This window comes from Melospiza georgiana, chromosome 20 (genome assembly GCF_028018845.1).
Source record: "Melospiza georgiana isolate bMelGeo1 chromosome 20, bMelGeo1.pri, whole genome shotgun sequence".
Lineage (NCBI taxonomy): Eukaryota > Metazoa > Chordata > Aves > Passeriformes > Passerellidae > Melospiza > Melospiza georgiana.
In genome coordinates this window covers 3,826,608-3,848,412 of record NC_080449.1, presented here as the reverse complement: position 1 = coordinate 3,848,412, position 21,805 = coordinate 3,826,608, and the positions used below count along the sequence as shown (strand labels likewise).

The window sequence follows — 21,805 nt, the reverse complement described above, 5'->3', positions numbered from 1 at the left end:
GCTGAGCCCCCCTGGGATGGGGCTGGGACAGCCCCTGACACACAGGGGGACATGGCATGGTCTGACTCTCAGCAGATTTTTTTGCTGCTTTGTATTACTGCATTTTTATTTAAATTTTCCTAGTAAAGAACTGTTATTCCTGCTCCCATATCTTTGCCTGAGAGCCCATTAATTTCAAATTTCAAATAATTCAGAGGGAGGGGGGTTTACATTTTCCATTTCAGGGGAGGCTCCTGCCTTCCTCAGCAGATGCCTGGCTTTTCACTCAGGCACTGGGATAATGCAGGATTCCCCCTGGGAGCTGCAGGGACCTGGCTCTGGTCACACAGTGAACTCAATTCTGTCTTGTTGGATGAAAAATCCACTTCATTAAGGCAGGGGAACTTCAGCATCAGTGGCCTGAGAGTGTCACTTGCTGTCCTGAGAAGGGGAAGAGCCCTCAGCTCGGTTTGTGAAGTTAAATCTCTTCTCCCAAGGAAAGAGCAATAACAAGAAGGAACGGCCTCAGATGGTCCCACACAGGTTTAGGTTGGGTACTGGGAAAAATTTCTTCATTAAAATGTTTGTCAAGCCCTAGCCAGGCTGCCCAGGCAGTGGTGGGGTCACCATCCCTGCAGATGTGGCACTTGGGGACATGGATGAGAGGTGACCTTGGAAAGACTGGTTGGATACGATGGCCTTGAAGGTCTCCTCCAACCTAAATTATTCCATTTTTCATCCCTTTATCATGCTGACTGCAATCAGTGGTCAGAACTCATAAAAATAAAATTGTAACTTGCAAAAACATCCAAGATATTTAAAAAATCAGCAAGAGCAGATCTCAGCAGCTCTGGGTAAAATGAACTGCTGAAAATTGCTCCGAATTTCCTGCAAACCCAGGAGTTTCTCACACATAAATCAGTGCAAAGGTAAAGCACAGTGACATTTTTGGTGCAGGTGCCCAACTTTCTTGCTGAACATTTACAAAACTTTACAGTTTCCACTCTGTTTTTCCCAGAGGACAACAAATGACCCAGTACCACACACAAACCTTGGATCTGAATAATAATAATTAGAAATAAACAAGGAGCAGGTACAAATCAGCCCCAGAGAGCTACAAAACTCATTCCTGCTTACTTCAAATGAGTGTTTTGCTCAGATTTTCTTTATCTATTTAAGGTGGTTGAGGTATTCTTGGAGGGAGGGGCTGTCCCTGCTCCTATTACTTCAAGCCATGAAGAATTCAGGGAGTGATGGAAGCAAGGGAGCACTGAAGAGGTAATGGTGTAAAAAATAAGGTGGAAAAAAACAGCAGGAGCACCTAAATTTGTCATCAATTTCTCCAGCAATCCTGCAAAAACGGCTCTGGATGGGTTTGGAGATGGCACAGGAGCTGTTTGCTGAAGCCAGCACACATTAACTCAAGGCAGGAGCACAAAAACAACAGAAAAGCTGTGGGAACCTGAGTGAAACTTCCACCTCAGAGCCTCCAGGCTGAAAAACTCCAACATTCCCAGCCCAGGCAGCAGGAACACATTTCAGATTTGTGTCAGCACAGCAGCTCAGCCCCAGGATTAGCACCCAGCAATCCCCAGGGAAGCTGCTTTTCCAGAGCCTGGATACTTAAGGAATTGTCATCAAATCAGTGGGAAGTTGATGGGACTTAAAAAGAAAATAAAACTCGGGGTTTTCACCACAAATTCCAAGTGGTAACACAATATTTTTGTTTTGAACAAGCCTAAGGATAAAGCAAAGAAAGACATTTTAAGTTGATGGGTTCCAGAAAGGAAAAAAAAAATTTTTACCACAAAATATGAGTGATAAACTGAGATTTTTGTTTTAAACGAGACTTAAACTAAAAAGGACATTCTCCTGTCAGCCCACTGTCATTCCCACTTAAGGAATCATCATCAGATCACTGGGAAGTTGATGTGACTTAAAAAGAAAATAAAACATGAGATTTTTACCAATTGACATATCTATAAAAATATTAAAAACTTGGGATTTTTATGAAATACAAATGATAACACAATATTTTTGTTTTAAACAAGCCTGAAGATAAAGCAAAGAAAGACATTCTGCTGTCAGCCCACTGAGAACCGAGGGCAGACAAACCTGGATGTGAGGCTGAGGAGAGATTGAGGCTCTTAAAATCCCTCCTGGGTGTAAATCCAGGCTCAGGAATTCCCAGAATTTCCAACTGCCCATCCAAGGAAAGGGGAATTCTGCACCTGCAGATTCAATCTGCTCCTGTCCCCAGTGCAGACCTTGGAGGTAGGGGCAGGCAGGGATTTTGTGCCAGCTGCACCAGGGGGTTGCGACACTGGGTTTTTTTTGTTTGTTTATTTTTAACTTTTTAGCGATTTAATTATGATTTTATTGTTGATAAATGTGGAAAGCACTCCTGCTGGCCCTGGGGCTGGGCACAGGGATCTCCTGGGGTGCTCAGAGCCTGCTGTGAGTGCCAAGGGAGCTGCACTTACTTGGTCACTTTGAAGATCCTCAGCAGCCGCAGGGCGCGCAGGACGCTGATGCCAAAGGAGGTGCCCGGCTTCACTGCAGCCCAAATCACCTCAAAGATACTGCCCACGATCACCTGCAGGGAGAGACCACCTCAGAGCAGGGAGAGACCACCTCAGAGAGGGCATCTCGGGCTTTCTGTGCTTGAAATGGCTCCCAAGGTATTAGAAAGTCTCTTTTTTCCCAGCCCCACGACCAAAGAAGTTGAGATTCATCATTTCTGCTTCTCAAGGTTGTTTATTTTTCCTTATCTATTCCATTCTTTCCTCAACCTGCTGAGATCTGTCCAGCAGGGTGGGTTGTGGCACAGTCCCTGCCCTTTGGGTGGTGTTAACCTTTTATACCAAGAACCGTGTGTACTTTATTTACAATAATTTTCCAATACCTATCACCTATGTTCGACAGTCTGTCTCTACTCTAAACCAATCCAAAAGTGCCACCATCACAGCAGAAGGAGTAGGAGAAGGAGAAGGAGGAGAAGAAGAAAAAGAAGAAGACAACGAAGACGACGAAGACGACAAAGGAGGAGGAGGAGGAGGAGGACACACTCAGATTCCTCCATCTTGCCTCTTGAGCCCCCATTCTAAATCCCCAAAATTCTACTTTTTCACCCTGTGATAAATTCACTAACGTTCTACTCAAACTCTTGTGGCTTGTAACTCTTCACACAAAGTTGGTAATTGTTTCCAGGGGTAAAATCAAAGGCACAGGTGTTTGTGACTCCATGCCAAGGTCTCTGAGCCCCTGCCAGGGTCTGGAATCCTCCAGGGCAGCCAGAGGAATGTCCTGGGTTCCAACAAGGGCACAGCTGCTGCTGAGCTCCCTGGCAGGCTCAGGAACCAGAGTTCAGGCTGTTCAGGAGAACCTTAAATTAGCCAGGAGAACTGGAAAGCCTCACCCCAGCCTTCACCATAGCCAGGAGGAGAATACTCTGTGATTATACACAGAGAGGAGCTTGTTGCTTTCTTCTCTATCCAATCAAATTACCACAAAACACCTTTTTTTTTTGAAGTACACTGTAATTTTTAATTAGATTTTTTTTAATGCTGGCACAACTGCAAATGCCAACACTTGATGGGACTCAGAAAATAAAACTTGGGGGTTTTACCACAAAATGCAAGCAATAAGCTGAGATTTTTGTTTTAAACAAGCTTAAAACCAAAGCAAAAAAGAACATTCTCCTATCAGCCCACTGTCATTCCTTTTCCCACCCTACACAACCTGCAGAGGTGCAGGAGGGCACAGCCCCATCCTCTTCTTCCCATCAAAGACTCAATTTCCTCATCTACAGCAGAACAGCAGCTCTGGGTAACATCTACCAGAAACTTCTGGCAGCTGAGAGTTTTTAGGAAAGCAATTAAAGCAATAATTATTATGAGACCCTGCAAAGCCTCTGGCACAGATATCCCATCATCTGCCGGGCCCTCAGCCTGGGGGTGCTGAAAAAATTGTCCCAAATCAAGGTGGGCTTTTCAAGTTTTGTTTTTCTGGTTGGTTTAAGGACGGCAGAGAATTCACCTCAAGCAAGGGAAAAATCTTCTCAGAAATCCTTCATTAGGAAAAGGACAAACAGTGATGGGTTCAGCACAGCTGGGAAGGACAATTAAACCCACACAGGTTTCTGCAGAGTTAATAGGATCAAACAGGCATTTCCCTGCCAATTGCTGGTGTAATTCACATTAACACAACATTTCTGGGCTCCCACAGCCCGTGGGCCCCAGCTGGGCAGAGCACACCATAAACACCAGTTCAGAACCAGAGCCAGGCTGGTTTGTGCTGTGGGAGGGAGGATTAATGGGGCAGCAGCACTGGGAACCCCTTTGTTACAAAAAGTTCAGGAGAATCCTAAATTAGCCAGGAGACCTGGAAAAACTCACCCCAGCCTTCTCCATAGCCAGGAGGAGAACATCCTGTGACTCATAGTCTGAGAGGTGCTCGTTGCTTTCTTCTCTAGCAATCAAACTACCTTAAAACATCTTTTTATGAAGGACACTAATTCATAACTAGAACTTTTTAATGCTGGCTCAACTGCAAATGCCAACAGTTCCTTCTCCCACCTTTTCATGACAGAAACTTGGAGTGTCTCTGAAAATTCCATCACTGCTGAAGTGTCCTGCAACACATGCTGTGCCCTGAGCTTCCAGAAAATACAGAGGGAAAGGGAACCCCACAATAGTTGATAATTCCAGTGTCTGCCACCTGAAGAAGGAACTAAAACTTCTCTCCCACCACTGGGAATCCCTCATTATCTCAGGTGTAGTTGGGTGTGTGTTCTATCCCCATCTGTCAGAGCTGGGGCAGCTCTCTGCTGTCCATGGGGCAGTTGTTTCTTTCTCTCTCCCACAGCCAACCCTCCCTCCAGGAGATCTCTGCTGTCCATGGCCACTGAGTGTCCCTGCAGGGCTGATCCAACCCCAGCATCCCATGGGGAGATGCTGCGCCCAGGGGAGGAGCCAAGCATTCCTGCCTGGATCCAATCTGAGCCTGGCACAGCACAGCAGCCTTTGCCCCCTGCATTGCCAGAGGAGCAGCTTTCTGCTGCAGCCCTGGAGCTGCAGAGGAAAACTCCCCCCTTGTGCAGGATCCCTGCTGCAGCAGAGCCACAGCTGGCACTGCAGGAGGGCTGAGCCCCCATGGGATGGGGCTGGGACACCCCCTGACACACAGAGGGGCAGGTAGTATTCAATGGTTTGTTTTTTTGTTTGTACTCTTGCATTTGTATTTTTAATTTCCCTAATAAAGAACTGTGATTCCTATTCCCATATCTTTGCCTCAGAGCCCCACAATTTCAAAATAGTTATAATTCAGAGGGAGGGGGTTTACATTTTCCATTTCAGGGGAGGCTCCTGCCTTCCTTAGCAGACACCTGTCTGTTCAACCCAGGCATTCATGAATCAGCAAAAACCTTTCCTCAGCCCCTGTACATGGCACTGATAATTAATTTTCCTCAGCCGCCCCTCCTGGGAGCCTGGTTCCCACTGGAGTGCTGCTCCCCAGGCAGATGTTGCTCTGGTTTGTTGTTTCACCCTTTGAGCTCGCACGGTTCCATCTCGATGGTTTGTCAGACAAAACTGGGTACAGAGCTCTGTGATGTTCCAGTGCTGAACTCGTTCTGGGGGCTGGAAGGTGGGTGAGGAAGGGAAAAACACAGACAGAAGGAGGATCCCTATGGATTCTCTGAAGGAGGAGGAATTAGCAACAGATCAACAGCTTTCCCTCCTGGGAAACCCTCGGTGGAGCTCCCTGCCACGGCTGCACAGCCCACAAAGCTCAGACACCTCCTAAGTGCAGCTTTTGCCTTGTGCAAGCTCCTAAATCACCTGTCCCCAACAAGCCCTCATTGTGGAGGAAGCAGCCTGGATTTGGGGTTCCAAGGAAATTGGCAGCCAGTCTGGGGGCAGCTCAGAGCTCTCCGGGTTAAAAGGAACAGCAACCACGGGCTCAGGGAGTTCTGTTGGAGCTGGTGCTGCATTGTAAGTCAGAATAAAGCTCTGGATCCAAACCCTCCATCAGAACCGACTCCTTTCCTTCACCATGGCCTTAAAGCTTCTCCACAGAGGGAAACCTGAGGAGCAGCCCCTGTTATGGGGGGAGGCTCCATCCCAGCACCACCAGAGCTCCTGCAGGCCTGGGCTTGTCTCCACAGGCCCAACTGCAGCACCCAGCCAGCCCAAAGTGTCTGTGGGGTGAAACACCACACACGCAGCCAGCCCAAAGGGTCTGTGGGGTGAAACACCACACACCCAGCCAGCCCAAAGGGTCTGTGGGGTGAAACACCACACACCCAGCCAGGCAAAAGTGTCTGTGGGGTGAAACACCACACACCCAGCCAGCCAAAGTGGTCTCTGGGGTGAAACACCACAGCTGCCCCTATTTGGTACAGCACCAAGGGCCAGACAAGCCATATCCTGTCCTGCTCTATTGGTAATACCAATACTGAGCCCTTCTCCCTGTGCCCGTGGATTTAAAGCTCCATATCTGGGTTGTTACAACAGCCTGAGTCCTGCTCAGCCCACACTGCAGATAAGAGAGGGGAGTTCTCCTCTGAGCAGAGATTACAGCTAATAGCTTTTAATGAATAAATTAACGTCCACACGCCAGGCTCTCTGTCAGGTGGAGCCAAACCCAGCCCTGCTATTCACAGTCTGAGCCTGGACTTCTGCACTGAAAGGATTTGAATTATTGCCCTGCTGTCACCTCATCAGGTGTTTACTCTGCTGTTCCTGGTGATGTCTGCAAAGCTCTGCCCTGTGACTCCGGGTGAAGGCTGCTCAGTGGGTGACACCAGCAGGAAGATGTGTGGGTTTTTTGGGCTATTTTTTTTGTCTTTCAATCAGCTCATTGCAATGGGAGGGACAGAATCTGCAATCAGAGCACTCCGGGGTGCTGATGCTGCCAAGAGCCCGGGGCTGGAGGAAATGAAATCCCCCGGCTGTCACTTCCCTTCCAAAAGGAGGATAACGAGGGAAGCTGAATGCATTTCACTGCTAATTTATACAGGGATTGCTCCCCTCAGGAGCACTTCCCGTGGATTTCCATACTCATCCTCAAACGCCCAGCACCTGAATGACAGCAGAGACACCTGCTCGTCACAGGGAGGGCTTTCAAGGACATGGAGTGACAGGGTTGGATGGGATATTGGGAAGGAATTCTTCCCTGTGAAGGTGGGGAGGGGTTGGAATGGAATTCCCAGAGCAGCTGTGGCTGCCCCTGGGTCCCTGGCAGTGCCCAAGGCCAGGTTGGACAGGGTTGGGGTAACCTGGGACAGTGGGAGGTGTCCCTGCCATGGCAGGGGGTTGGAATTAGGTGATTTTAAGGCCTCTCCCACCCTAAACCATTCCATGATTTATCCACCCTGTGTCACGGACATATTTGATGAAAAATCCTTTCGTTAGGATCTTTTTTCCTGAGAAGCTGAGAGGCCTCGGGAACAAAATGTAAACATTGATTATCTGCTGCTGTGGAATGCAACAGGTGCATCTGTGATTGGTCTCATGTGTTTTTTTTAATTAATGGCCAATCACAGTCAGCTGGCTCGGACTTTCTGATCAGTCACGAGATTTTATTATCATTCCTTTCCTTTCCTTTCAAGCCTTCTGATGAAATCCTTCCTTCTATTCTTTTAGTATAGTTTAATATATAATTTTCTCTTAATATAATATATATCATAAAATAATAAATCAGCCTTCTGAAACATGGAGTCAAGATTCTCATCTCCTCCCTCATCCTGGGACCCCTGTGAACACCACCACAACCCTGCTGGACGTTACTCACCCCAAAGTCAAAGCAGTTGAAGGAAGAGTGGAAGTAATTCCTTGGCCCCAGCCCATACATCTTCAGAGACATCTCAGTGAGGAACAGCCCCAGGAAAACAAACTCTGCGAAATCTGGGAACAGGAGAAGAGATTAAATTAATCCTTGGTGGGCAGAGCTCTTCATGCAGGGAGTTTTTGTTCCTTTTTTCACAGCACCAAGGGCCTGCTGGCAGAAGGAAATCCCTGTGCAATGGCAAACAGGAGCCAGGCACAGTTTGGCACAATTTTCTCTGGGCATCCATGAGCTGTGTGAAGGCAATGCTCACCTGTGCCCTTGGGTGAGAAAAGGAGCATTAAATCATATCCTCATTGTCTCTGTAAAGGAATTTCAAAGGAAAGCCCTGGATCTAATATTTTTAAAGGTCAACTTTAATTGCAGAGATGTTTTGGGACTTCTGTACTTGCAAGAGATGGAAACTTTTGGGTGTGGGGTGTAAGTTTCTGTACCATCCTCTGATGATAAAAATACCTTCCTACCCAACAGAAGTGCTGACTCTGAGGGCTCATATTCAGAGGTGTTGTGTCTCCTGTTACCACATTTATTTTTATTATGCCTTTATAGCCCTGTAATTATGGAAGAGCCCCTTCTGTTTCCTTTTTCCTTCACACATCACAGGCTGGGAAGCTTTTAATGGGAAAATTTATCACCTATGATGAAACAAAGGGCAGAAGGAACAGAGCTGGAGGCTTCAATTTCCACATCAAGTTTTGAGAACTTGAAGCTACAGCAAACACTGCCTTTGGCATTTTAAGTTTGGATCTGGAGGCCAATAAGCAACAGCAAGAGTGAAATGTTAAAAACAAAAAAAAAAACCACCAAAAAAAAAAGGCAAAAACCACCTACACTACCAAGAAAAACCAAACAGCAGAAGGCAAAGCTCTCTCTCTGGAGAAAAGATGAGGACAAGAATCAAACCTCAAAAGGTGGGGATTAATCACCTTGTTCAGTGCAGCACAGGAGGTTCTCAGAGGCTGCAGCAGAACAGATGCTACAAGAAAGTCTCCTGTAATTTCAATTTTATGATTCCAGGAATGATAAAAAGGAGATGGCGCCAAACTTTATGCAGAGGTGCACAGAGACAGAAGAAGGCAAACAGATACAAGGAAAATTTCAGCAGGATGATCCTGGATTCCAGGTGCTTTGCACTCTGGGACAGCTCCCGTCTCTGCTCTGGGACAGGGACAGGAGCCAGGGAACAGCCGGGCAGCTCAGGCTGGAGAATGAGAGCACACAGCCTTAAGATGTGCCAAGGGAAATTCAGGTTGGATATTAGGGAAAAGTTTTTCACTGAAAGGGTGATAAAGTTGTGGAATGGCTGCCCAGGGAGGTGGTGGAGTCCCCATCCCTGGGTGTGTTTAACAAAGCCTGGATGTGGCACTGGGTGCCGGGGTTGAGTTGAGGTGTTGGGGCTGGGTTGGACTCGATGATCTTGAAGGTCTCTTCCAACCCAGTGATTCTGTGAATTCTGTGAGCTCAGGGCAAGGCTCTGCCCCCAGAGGGTGCTGGCACTGCCCAGGCTGCCCAGGGAATGGGCACGGCCCCGAGGCTGCCAGAGCTCCAGGAGCCTTTGGGCAGCGCTGCCAGGGGTGCCCAGGGTGGGGCTGCTGGGGGGGCTGGGCAGGGACAGGGGCTGGATTTGATGATCCCTGTGGTCCCCTCCAGCTCAGGATGTTCCATGATTCCACCATCGTCTGACCTCCTGCAATCTGCAGCTTCAGCTGAGCGTGGGGCGAGATCTCCATTCTGCCTTGGATTTCCATTCCCAGCCTTGCACATCCACTGGAGTGAGCAGAGCCGGCCCAGTGCTGTCTTTGGAAATGCCTTGAAAACTCCAGCTTTAATTACTCAAAAATAATAGAGGTTTTAAATTTGAAATTTTAAATGAAAGCCAGTCATGGAACACCATGGGCATAAAGATCCCTGAAATCCAGGAAGCAATAATGAGATGAGAGAGGCTTTATTAACACCTTAGTGAGGAGCCTGCAAGGACACCTGTGCCAACATTTGCAAAAGGGGAGGAAATTTCAGGAGTATTAATTATCCCACATGAGCTGCTCTCCTTGAAAACAGCACCAAGATCATCCAAGGAGACTCCAAGGACAACATGTTCCCAGCTGAGGAATAGGATGACAAAATCTGAGACCCTGCTTTTTCCCAGGAAGAGGCAGATCCTCCCTCTGGGTCTCAGGGCACAGGAGCAGCACAACTCCCTCTCACCTTGAGCTTGGAGCTTTTGAGGAGAAGCCTCTTCACAGCTGACCAAGCTGCAACTTTTCTGTCCTTTCTCACAGGAGGTGCAAGGACTCAGTGAGGAAACTGTGCCCAGCACCAAGGATCCCAGAGTAAGGAGATATCCATGATTGTGATGGGAATGCATCTGACCTTCCATCTGCTCTGGCGAGCCTCACCTGCAGAGCTGCCTCCAGCTCTGGGACCAGCAGGAGGACTTGGGGCTGCTGGAACGAGTCACAGAATTCACAGAATTCACAGAATTCACAGAATTCCAGAATCACTGGGCTGGAAGAGACCTTCAAGATCATCAAGACCAACCCAGCCCTAACCCCTCAACTCAACCCTGGCACCCAGTGCCACATCCAGGCTTTGTTAAACACACCCAGGGATGGGGACTCCACCACCTCCCTGGGCAGCCATTCCACAACTTTATCAACTTTTTGTAAAAAATTCTTCCTGATATCCAGCCTGAATTTCCCTTGGCACAGCTCGAGGCTGTGTGCTCTGGCTGTGTCAGTGCTGCTGCAGACAGAGCCCAGCCCCAGCTGAGCACAGGCACCTTTCAGGAGCTGTGCAGAGTGATGGGGGCACCCCTGAGTCCAGAGTAAACCTGGAGATGCTTCAGGGCTCTGGAGCCAGGCTGGGAGAGCTGGGGGTGCTCACCTGGAGAGGAGAAGCTCCAGGGAGAGCTCAGAGCCCCTTGCAGGGCCTCAGGGGGCTCCAGGAGAGCTGGGGAGGGACTCTGGTGTCACACTCAGCTGGTGCTGACTGGAAGAACTTCCAGGCGCAGGCTCCCTATGCCAAGGGTTGATATCCAGCCAATGCTGTGAAACCTTCTTAGATCAGCTGATAAAATCACAGGGAGGGGTTGTGGATTCTCCAGGAAGCAATGCACAGCTCTCACATGTGTCATATCTCTAGCAGGGAGATTCTCATCCCCTTATCTCTGCCCCAGCCCCACCTGTGCCAGTCACAGCTCAGGTGCCCTCCAAATTCTCCACAGAACAAAAATCCTCAGCACCAACAAATTTGCACCAACAGACCTCAGGACACTTTTCCATGACAATTACCATCATCCCAAAGGAGCAAAAAAGGAGGAAGGTTCAAGGATTAGTGTTCAGTCACTGCTCCAGCAGAGGCTGAACACACCCTGGGTATCACAAGTGCAAAGTGTCACCATCAGGCTGACACATCCTGCAAATCCACAATATCACCCAAAAAAAAAAGGTAGAAAGCGGCAAAAGAGAATGAAGAAATATTTGATTATATATTCAAAAAATATATATATAAAAAGCCAGGAAATGTTTAAAACTCAGAGCATCTAAACACCAACTTCCTTCTGCTGCTCTTGCAGGAGGCACCCTTGGCCTTTCCCAGCTGATGAATTCCAGCCTTGGCAGCAAGAGCTGTGTCCCAGCAGGCACCAGATGCTACAAATCAGAGCCCAGTGAGGCTGGGATGGAGGGAAGTGGAATTCAGACCCTGAACTCCTCAGGCAGAAGGAATTGGCTCCATGGAGAAGCTGCTGCATCCAACACACAATTTCTTCTGAGAAGGCCCTGCCTAAATAATTGAAAATGCAATTTTGTTGTTTGGGCCTCCTGGTATTCAAGCCTCACCTAATTTCATTTGCCTTACTCAAAAGCATTTTGTGATGTGATTTAAGGAGGAAAGGTTTGATAGAAACACTCTTATTTCATTTCCAAGCTGTGCTGTTGGCAAAGGTCATGCAAGCATCCCTTCACCCCACACCTTTGAATTAGGTTCCTAATTAGAGTTACCAGCTCGTTTTTGTCAATCATTTATGGATCAATTCCATTTCTGCCACATCTCCAAGTCCAGTGGCATCAGAAGCAGGTGCTGAGCCTGTCACTTTCCTCTCCTCTCACGTTAAACCAAGCAGGAGAATCTCAGCAGGGCAAAACTTCCCCCTTTTTGCCCAAGCAGATGTGAAATGCTCAGCATTCCAAGCTCCTTTTGCTTGTAAATGCTGTCATATTGGTATCCAGACGCATCTGGGTCTTGGCTTCAAAGGCAACAACAACAACACCAAAAAAAGGCCAAATTGCCCCAAACATGAGGTTCAGCACTGGGCAGGGAACAGGCCATAACGGCTCAAATGCTGTGCTCAAACACTGGATTTATCAAAAGGAGACACTGGGGATTTGGGGTTCAGATTAAGGAGCCAGGAAGGATCCCTGCATGACTTGCTGAAGAAGAGAGCTTTGGGAAGGGCAGCCCCTGAGTGAAACTTGAGTGACCCAGTGGTGAAACCTCCTCCCCAGAGTCCCTAAAACCCATCCCACAGTCCCTAAAACACATCCCACACACCCTAAAACCCATCCCACAGTCCCTAAAACCCATCCCACAGTCCCTAAAACACATCCCACACACCCTAAAACCCATCCCACAGGGCCAAAAACCCATCCCACAGTCCGTAAACCATCCCACAATGCCAAAACCCATCTCACAGTCCCTAAGACCATCCTACAGTCCCTAAAATCCATGCTACAGTCCCAAAAATTCATCCCACAGTCCCAAAAACCCATCCCACAGACCCAGAGAGCTCTGGTCCCAACCTCACCCCACAGCTTTAGGCAGAGGAAGAGGAGCCCAGCCCAGCCCTATCCCTGGGGCCTCCTGGCCTGCAGCACTGCCTGCAGCTGCTCCCTCAGGATGGGATTTAGGGACTGTGGGATGGGTTTTAGGTACTGTGGGATGGGTTTTAGGTACTGTGGGATGGGTTTTGGGGACTGTGGGAAGGGTTTTTGGCACTGTGGAATGGGTTTCAAGGACTGTGGTATGAGTTTTTTGGACTGTGGGATGGGTTTTAGGCACTGTGGGATGGGTTTTAGGGACTGTGGGATGGCTTTTTGGGCCTGTGGGATAGGTTTTTGGCACTGTAGGATGGGTTTTAGGGAAGGTGGGATGGGTTTTAGGCACTGTGGGGAGGAGGTTTCAGCACTGGGTCACTGCAGTTTCACTCAGGGGCTGCCCTTCCCAAATGCACAGCCCTGGTCACTCCTGGTGTCCCCAGCATGGATTTTGAGGGGCCCTCAGTTGAAAATTCATCTTTGCTGCTACCAGACCTCAGTGCTGCCATTGCAGAGTTGGTTTCTGACAGAAATCTCCTCTTTTTCAGAATATTGGCAGTGGTGGAAAGGAGCGTGAAGAGATAATAACAAAATCATGAAATAGATGCATGAAATATATTCTTTTATATGCAACTGCAGCTTATTTAACCAAAGTTCTGTGCTTCAGTGAGCAGTGTCCATCTGCAGCATGAGAGGAATCCTATTTGGCCCTGGAGTCCTTTCCACACAGAGAAGGAGAATCTCTGATTGAATTTGAGGATAATTACAGGGGCATGAACTATTGCCTGTTATTAATCATACCACAAGAATTCAAAGAATTCCTCATCAGTGCTTTCAATAAGGCTAAAGAAATCCCAAGCCTCTCTCCAAAGCTCCTGCAGTCCTTTTTCCAAAGCAGTTGTAGAGATATGGAGCATCAAGCAGAGAAAGCTAATCAGAACAATTCAAAACAGAAAAGTTAAAAGAAAAGACCAAGGGGAAAATAAATCAATGCAGAGCCGTAGGCTTTTACCAACCGTTCTTTAAGTAAAATTAATTTGTAATGTAATTAAACTTCTCCCCAGAGGGACAGGTATAATTGAATTAGAGGTGCCTGGGTAGAGTTGCAGGGTTTAGCAGATCCTTTCTAACTGCTCCCATCTTCCTTCCTAGGCAAAGGCTATAGGTACTTTCATGTTTCTATAGATGCTCATAAGGATTATGTGGAATTGTCTGATTTACCAGACTAAGAGAAAAGTAACTGCAGAAATTAAAATAGAGCAGAAAGTACTGATCTTGTGTAATGTTTGAGTCTGTTTGGGTCTTTGAGTAGTGCTTTTAGCACCTCCTGGTATAAAAAGATGAAACATTTCATTTTGATTTGTTTACAGATTTGCATTTAGACCTCTCCTGCTGCTGCAGTTCACAAAAAGCCTCCTCAGTCCATTCCTGTTCCTTCCCTGAAACAGCATCTCTGGAATTTCTGATTTCTCTCTTGCTCTGCATCCCACCAGCCAGGCCCTGCTCCTCTGCAGCGATGTTCCCTCACCATGGATTAACTTTTAAGCCATTTTTAAACTCTGTCACTCTCCCAGTTAAAGGATTTTACCAATATTTCAGGAGCTGTTTCAAATCCCCTCGTTCTGCCTCTGTCTAATGGATTTGTGCACAAACCTTGGGCAGAACGGGGCTCTCCAGGAGCATTCCTGGAGGGCTATGCCCCAGCTGGGCTCCTCCCCAGATGTTTGTGCTGTGAATTACCCAGGCAGGAGTGAGGGGACACATCCAGACTGGCTATCACCATGATATTTTCTAAAAAATCCTCTTGCCAGGATTTCTCTCCCGAGAAGCTTCAGAAAAGAAATGTAAACAACAATTATCTGATTATAACCTGGAGGTTGCTTCCCAACACATGCATCTTTGATTGGTTCCATGGGAATTGTTTTTAATTAATGACCAATCCCAGTCCAGCTGTGTCATACTCTGAGTCTGTCACAGGTTTTTATTATTCATTCTTGTTTTAGCCTTCTGATGTCTCCTTTCTCTTTCCTTAGTATAGTTTTAGAATATAATGTAATGTAATGTAATGTAATGTGATATATGATATATAATGTAATGAAATGAAATATGATATGATATGATATGATATGATGTGATAGGATATAATATAATATAATATAATATAATATAATATAATATAATATAATATAATATAATATAATATAATATAATATAATATAATATAATATAATATAATATAATATAATATAATATAATATAATATAATATATATCAGCCTTCTGAGAACTTGGAGTCAAATCCTCATCTCTCACCTCGTCCTGGGGACCCTCACAACACCACAACAGTCTGGCCATCATTGTGCCACCAAAACAACCAGTAAAGTCCTTAAGGCACCAAATATTCCCTGCACTCAGTACTCAATTAGGGATTTGTAGAAATCTGAGCCTATGGAAACTCTGCCATCCCCCAGGAAAGGGGTGGGAAGGTTTGGGTCATCCCCAGTGCACAGCCAGGTGTGAATGCAGTTCCCACAGCTCCTCAGCCTGGAATTCAGGAGGGTTTGGAGGTATGGGATACTTGGAATTTAAGAGGTTGAACTTGTAGGGCTTTTCAGGATGATTCTCCATAGTTCTTTGTTCAAAAATCACACTGAAATAGGTTTCTGCCTGGAGCAGAGACAAAAATGAGCTCACAGAGCCACTGCTTCTTCACTTGGAGAAAACCATCTTAAAAAATAAAACAAATCCCAAACCAAACAAATAAAAACCCCCAAAACTGGCTGGTGTACTTCAGAATTTCCATGATGACAATTCACGGAGAGATTTAGTTGGGAAATTGGGCAGGAATTGTTCCCTGGCAGGGTGGGCAGGCCCTGGCACAGGGTGCCCAGAGCAGCTGTGGCTGCCCCTGGATCCCTGGCAGTGCCCAAGGCCAGGCTGGGCAGGGCTGGGAGCAGCCTGGGAGGGTGGAAGATGTCCCTGCCTTGGGATGGGATAGGATTTAAGGTCCCCTTTAACCCAAACCAGGCTGTGATCTCTGGTTTTTATTCTCATTGTTACAGTGACCAATCTTGCACCACCCTGTCTAAAAACCCAATGTGAGCATCCACAAAACCTTTCCCTACTTCTGAATAATCTGGTTTTTTTCTGTGACCCACACTGGGCTGCCTCTCCCCAATGCCAGGGGAGTTTCCAGCAGGGTTTAACATCCCAGAAATACTCAGAGCTCCTGGATGAAGGGCAGCAGAGATGCTGAGGGGACTGGAGCACCTCTGCTGAGAGAGCTGGGGCTGTTCAGCCTCCAAAAGAGATGATTGAGAGGAATCTCATTAAAACACCTGCAGGGAGGGCTCAGAGCAGGGCCCAGGCTCTGCTCCAGCAATGGGACAGCAGGACAGGCAGGAACTGATCCCAGGAAGTTCCAGCTGAACATCAGGAAGAACTTCTTCCCTGTGAGGTGAACAAGCAGCTCAGGAGGTGTGGAGTCTCCTCCCTGGGATATTCCAGAGACAATGCTGTGCTCTGTGCTCTGGGATGGCCCTGCTGGAGCAGGGAGGTGGCTCCAGGTGACCCTCTCAGGTCCCTTTTCTGCCCCATTCTGGGATCCCTTTCAGGGATGGTTGGTGGAGCCCCTGCCCAAGTGTTTCCCCAGTGACAAAGAACCCTCAGGGCTCCCAGGTAAAGGAGAAACAGGATGTGCAAAGGCTGGGAGGATGCTGAGAATTTAATCCCCAATTTTTGGTGGTTTTCTGCCTCTTCCATTAAATGCCAGATAGGGGGATCCCCACTCCCAGCTCAGTGGGACTCTACACCAAGAAATCCAAATTGCTGCCCAAGTGCTCCTGACACTCCCAACACTCCTGACATTACTGGGTTCTGGACAAATGCAGAGTTCCTCAAACATGGATCCATCCCTAATTCCAACCTATTTTTTGTCTTCAGCTGGGATAGATTGGAAGCCTAATTTGTGGCCTCTGTCTCAGGTAAATTTCCCAACTGGAGGTGAATAATTCCCAGAGACAGAACCAGCCCTTCCAGCCCTCAAACAAAACCCTGAAACATTGAGGAGCTTCTGGCTCATGGATTTCTTCGTGTTCCCTTGGAAAAGTCACTGCAAAAGGTGCTCCCAAAACTGAGTTTTGTAAATCTGTGACCTTTTTTTGAGTTGAAAGACTTCAAGTGTGAGGTTTGTTTCCTAAACATTTAGTCCTAATTCCAGAGGAAATCCTAATCCTCAAACTTTTAATTACTCTGCCAATCTAGCTTATTATTTCCTCTGGTAAATGGAGGGAATGAATAAGCAAGAGTGACTTCTCTGTATGGTCTGTCTCTCTTTTCAGTTGAAATCTTGCCAAAAAAAAAAAGACTTGAAAGAAATTTCTGTCCTTATTATACATCTCTCATTAGAGCTCCATTACCCGGTGGCATTAAATATTTCAACAAATATTAATAAGGAGCTTTTGATGTCAGAGCAGTCTGTATTCCTGACCTCTTAGGTCTAGTAAAAAAAAAAACTTCAAAAGTTTGCCTTCCTTGTAATAAGGTAAGACCTGAGGATCTGAGGCAAGAAATATTTAAGTATCTAATTTAGGGAGAAATCAAGGCAAATTAGGTAGATAAGGATCTTTAAAGATCTAAGCCAACACTGTTAGACTGTTGGAAATATTTGAGGTTTTTTTCCAGTCTTCTGTTTGGTTTTTTCAGAAGTTTTATTTAAATTTTCATCTGGTCAAGTGCTGAATAACAGATTTGCTCCTGCCCATTTTATAGGGTCATGAATGGCTTTGTCTTCCAGAAACAAACCTCATCCCATCCCTTGAAAGGGAAAAATTTGCATTATCAGTGTGAGGAATTTCTAGGAGTTTTCCAGCTCTAGGAGTCCCAGCCTCCAAACTTCATTAAAATAAACAAAAAAAGCTCCATCCCTCACCTTCCACTTTTTTTTTAAACCAAGCTTTGTCAGCAAGTCTGTGACCTCAGGGAGACACCATTTCTCATTCATCAGAGCAATTAAAAACCCAAAACTCATATTTCAAAAGCACTTCTAGACTCTCTGAGCTAAACCAGGTGACGACAGGAACCAGCTAAAATAAAATCTTTTCACAAATACAGGATAATCTTCCCTCTGGGAGTATTTCTGTCACTTAATGTCACAGGAGGGCACGGTGACACCCATCCCCTGTCATCACACCCCATCAGGGAGGGCATGGAACCCAAAAAGAGCTGTAAAGTTGAAACCTTTTAAAGGCTATGGCAGGAATCACAGCTCCAGTGGGGGCTTAGTGCCTGATTCCATAAGCACTGGCAGGATTTTTATCTCCCAGGCCATTCCAGCTGCTGGTACCCCAGGAATGTCAGAGCTGGCAGAGCTCTGAGTGTCCCCAACAGGAATCACCCACGGGTGCAGATCAGCTGCACAGTGACACAAATTTGCATTCTCTGGACACAGGTTAGCCAGAGAATCCTGCTTTTCCCAGGCATCATTCCTCTTCCTTTTGTGCATCCTGCTCCAGGACAAACCCTCCTGCATTCCAGGATGTGTTTAAAAAAACACTGGATATGGCACTTGGTGCTATGGTCTAGATGAGGTGTGAGGGCATAGGTTGGACTTGATGATCTTAGAGGTCTCTTCCAACCTCATTATTCTGTGATTCTGTAACATCCAACCTGTATTTCCCTTGGCACAGCTCGAGGCTGTGTGCTCTGGCTGTGTCAGTGCTGCTGCAGACAGAGCCCAGCCCCAGCTGAGCACAGGCACCTTTCAGGAGCTGTGCAGTGATGGGGGCAGCCCTGAGTCTCCTTTTCTCCAGGCTGAGCACCCCCAGCTCCCTCAGGGGTTCCTCACAGGGTTTGTGTTCCCAGCCCCTCTCCAGCCTCATTGTCCCCTCTGGACACGCTGCAGTGTCCCAAAGCCCTTTATTGTTTGTAGAATGCTGCAGAGCTCACCACTTGTAATATCGATATGAAATAATAAACACCTAAGTGTCACAGACATATTTTATGAAAAATCCTTTCCTTAGGATCTTTCCTGCTAAGAAGCTGAGAGGCCTCAGAAACGATTTGTAAACAATGATTATCCGCTGCTGTGGAATGCAACAGGTGCATCTGTGATTGGTCTCGTGTTTTTTTGTAATTAATGGCCAATCACAGTCAGCTGGCTCAGACTCTAGTCAGTCACAAGATTTTATTATCATTCCATTCCTTTCCTTCCTTTCCTTTCAAGCCTTCTGATGAAATCCTTTCTTCTATTCTTTTAGTATAGTTTTAATATATCATTTACCTAATATAATATATATAATAAAATAATAAATCAGCCTTCTGAAACATGGAGTCAAGATTGTCATCTCTTCTCTCGTCCTGGGACCCCAAACCTAAGCCTGAACAGGAAATATTGTCTTGAGAGCTTCAATCCCTCTTGACAGAGGTAGAAAAAACGAGCCAAAAACCAGCAGTGAGGGGAGCTGTAGAGACTGATAAGGTCACCTGAGTCTCCTTTTCTCCAGGATGAACACCCCCAGCTCCCTGCAGTACTCACAGAGAGCAGTGGTCAGCTTCTCAGGCTGGTCATAGTGCACCATGGCCACACAGAGGGTGTTGAGGGCCACCACGCAGAGCACCACCCAGTAGAAGCTCTGAGCCTTCACCATGCGGCGGATGAAGAAGCGGAACATCTTCTCCTTCCTCCTGAAGTAGGACGAGCTCTCGTTCTTCCCACTCTTCAAACTGGCACGGGCAAAGGGAGACCCTGGGACAGAGAGAAGAGTCACCACAGCCCATCCCAGCAGGGAAAAGGCTGCAGGGGGTTCCTGGGCACACAGAGCCTCTCCAAGCACCACCAGAACAGCTCAGCAGGAAGCTGGGGATGTTGAGAATGGGCTGAGCAAGGGCGTCTTGCTTGTAATGAGGGATGGAGGCTGGGCTTGTAAAACTTCATGGCTCAATGCCTGGCTCCACCATCTAAACTGGGCTTCCAAACCTTTGCAGCAATCCTGATTGTCTCAGTTAATCATCACTTTTTCCTGGTTGACAGGGACAGAGCAGCAGGCACAGGGTATCTCTGCCCATGGTGTGGAGCACATCCTCATGGAGCTGGGTGGGTACAACAGGAAAGATATTTTTCCTGCTCCAGGGACTGTTTTGTCCCTGGTTTTCCTGTTCCAAGGACCAGTTACCAGGGAATTGAGTGAATTCTCCTTAATTTACTCTCCAGCCTCAGCTATTTCTTTAGCAGAGGGCTTAACCTGCCTCCGTATATCAGATTTTGGGCTCAGCCATTCATTTGTCTCAATTCTGCCTCTATCAGCTCCATTTCCACTCTGGGCTGAAACCCTGGCAAAGAGTCAAGGGTTTCAACAATAGGGAGCTGATGGAAGAAATGATTCCTGATGCCAGCTCTCCCCCTGGGGTAGAGGCACTGCTCAGATGAAAAAGCCATCTCCAGCTGATGCTGAGGCAGGAGAAATCAGGAATGAGGGAAGAAACACATGGACCCCTTGGGGCTCCTCTGCAGCAGCCAGGGAAGCTGCTGCAAGCAGGGGAAGTGGTGATGGTGCCAGGCTGGCCACTGCCTGTGCCAGTGGTTTGGGACAAGATATCATTGCTGCCCTTCCCCACCCTGGGATGGAGCATCCCAGCAGGATGAGCAGGACATGTCCTTGTCCTGTCCTGGAGCTCTCCTGGGCTCACTGACATGAACAAAGCGTTCTGGCTTCAGCAGCCAAATCTCAGAGTGTGACCACCTCCATGTCAACACTTGGAAAGGGTGGGAATCTCACCCAGCCTCGTCCTGCCACATCAACCACAGCAGCCAGAGAAAGGATGAGGCATCCAGATGTGACAGCAGCAGGTTCTCCGAGCCTCACAGCCCCACACAAGTGTGATGTTCCCCCATGGAAAGTGAGCTCTCTGCTCCATTTCACATTTCTGGCCATCCACCAGCACTCCAAAAGCAGAACTGGCTCTGGCCAGGCTTTGAACAAACTCCATGCTGAAAAAATCAGTGTGTTCTTCTGTTGTTTTGAAAATCCTGCCTTTGGCAGTTTGGAAAAGAAGAAATCATAGTGCTCCTCCTCTGCTCTGCTTTAAGACAACAAGAAGAGCCAAAGTTTGGGATTTAGGCAGCTTCATATCACAGCACTCCTTAGCAGGTACAGAGCTCTCAGATAGCCAAGCCCCTGTGTACTGCCAGACTGGCAAAGGAACAGTGCTGCCCTCTCATTCCTGTCTGATCTTCCAGAAATGCAAAGCAGTGATATTTAAACTGCTCCAACGTGGAAAACATCCCCTTCTCCAGGCTTTGGTGTCTGGGAATTAAAGCAGAGCCCCGTGCCTGGTACAGCACAGAGAGTGTGAAGCCAGTGGGAGTAAAAAGAGAAGAATAAAAGCTAAGAACAACTGCAGAGAACAGCCTGGGAAGTGTTTACCACTACAGAGCTTTAGACTGCAGCTATAAAGCTCATCAAGGTGCTTGTGCTTGAATTAAAGTGCAACATTTTCAGCCAATGGCCAGAGAGAGACCTGGCAAAGTCTCCCCCACCCTGAGCTGCATCTTCACGTGGCACTCAGGGATTATTTGTTAGTTTTTCCACGTTGCTTCTGCACCCATATGAACACACTACAGAAACACACTACAGAAAACCATCCAAAAACCCCTTTTCTCCAAAACAGATCCTTTATGCATAATTGCCCACGTGATCTGATTGTTTATGCTCTGCATTCCAGCCTCTTCACAAGCCTGCAGAAGTAGCTGCTTAATCCATTCCTTCTTTTCTGCCTCGTTCCATGAATCAAAATCAAAGCCACTTTTCCCAAGTGGGTGAAGCACTCACAGAAGGTGGAAAGCCCTGCTGTTATTTTCCCTGCCATATGCTCCCGAGACAGTTCCCAGCTCTGCCTCGGATTATTCCCGAGCCCAGATGCTCCATCATCCATTGCCACCTGAAATGCTGAACTCCAAGATCTGTTGGTGTGGTATTAGCTGCCCAGAGCCTGGAGGGACTTGGATTTGGAGGCAAAGATCTGATAATTATTGTAACCGTGAGCAACTATTCCAAAAATGACCATTCCTTGTTATCCATGCAGGGATCCGAGAAAAAACAACAACAAACCAAACCAAAAATGCACACAGGCTGCTGCATTTTTGCACTTTTTCAGCACCAAACCTCT

The 21,805-nt window shown here is 47.2% G+C and overlaps 1 protein-coding gene across 8 annotated transcripts in view; it reads right to left on the bottom strand.

The window, feature by feature from the left end:
* CACNA1B (calcium voltage-gated channel subunit alpha1 B) overlaps window positions 1-21,805 on the bottom strand; it is a 324,524-nt gene that overhangs the window by 123,062 nt on the left and 179,657 nt on the right. For all 8 annotated transcript variants that reach the window (XR_009115431.1, XR_009115432.1, XM_058038142.1 and 5 more), the window contains 3 exons: window positions 19,176-19,385; window positions 7,774-7,886; window positions 2,463-2,575 (listed from right to left, as the gene is read on the bottom strand). Coding sequence is in view for 6 of the 8 variants with exons in the window: in XM_058038142.1 (XP_057894125.1) it covers window positions 2,463-2,575; window positions 7,774-7,886; window positions 19,176-19,385 (436 nt within the window). In the remaining 2 variants the exon portion in view is untranslated. The remainder of the gene's footprint in view (window positions 1-2,462; window positions 2,576-7,773; window positions 7,887-19,175; window positions 19,386-21,805) is intronic.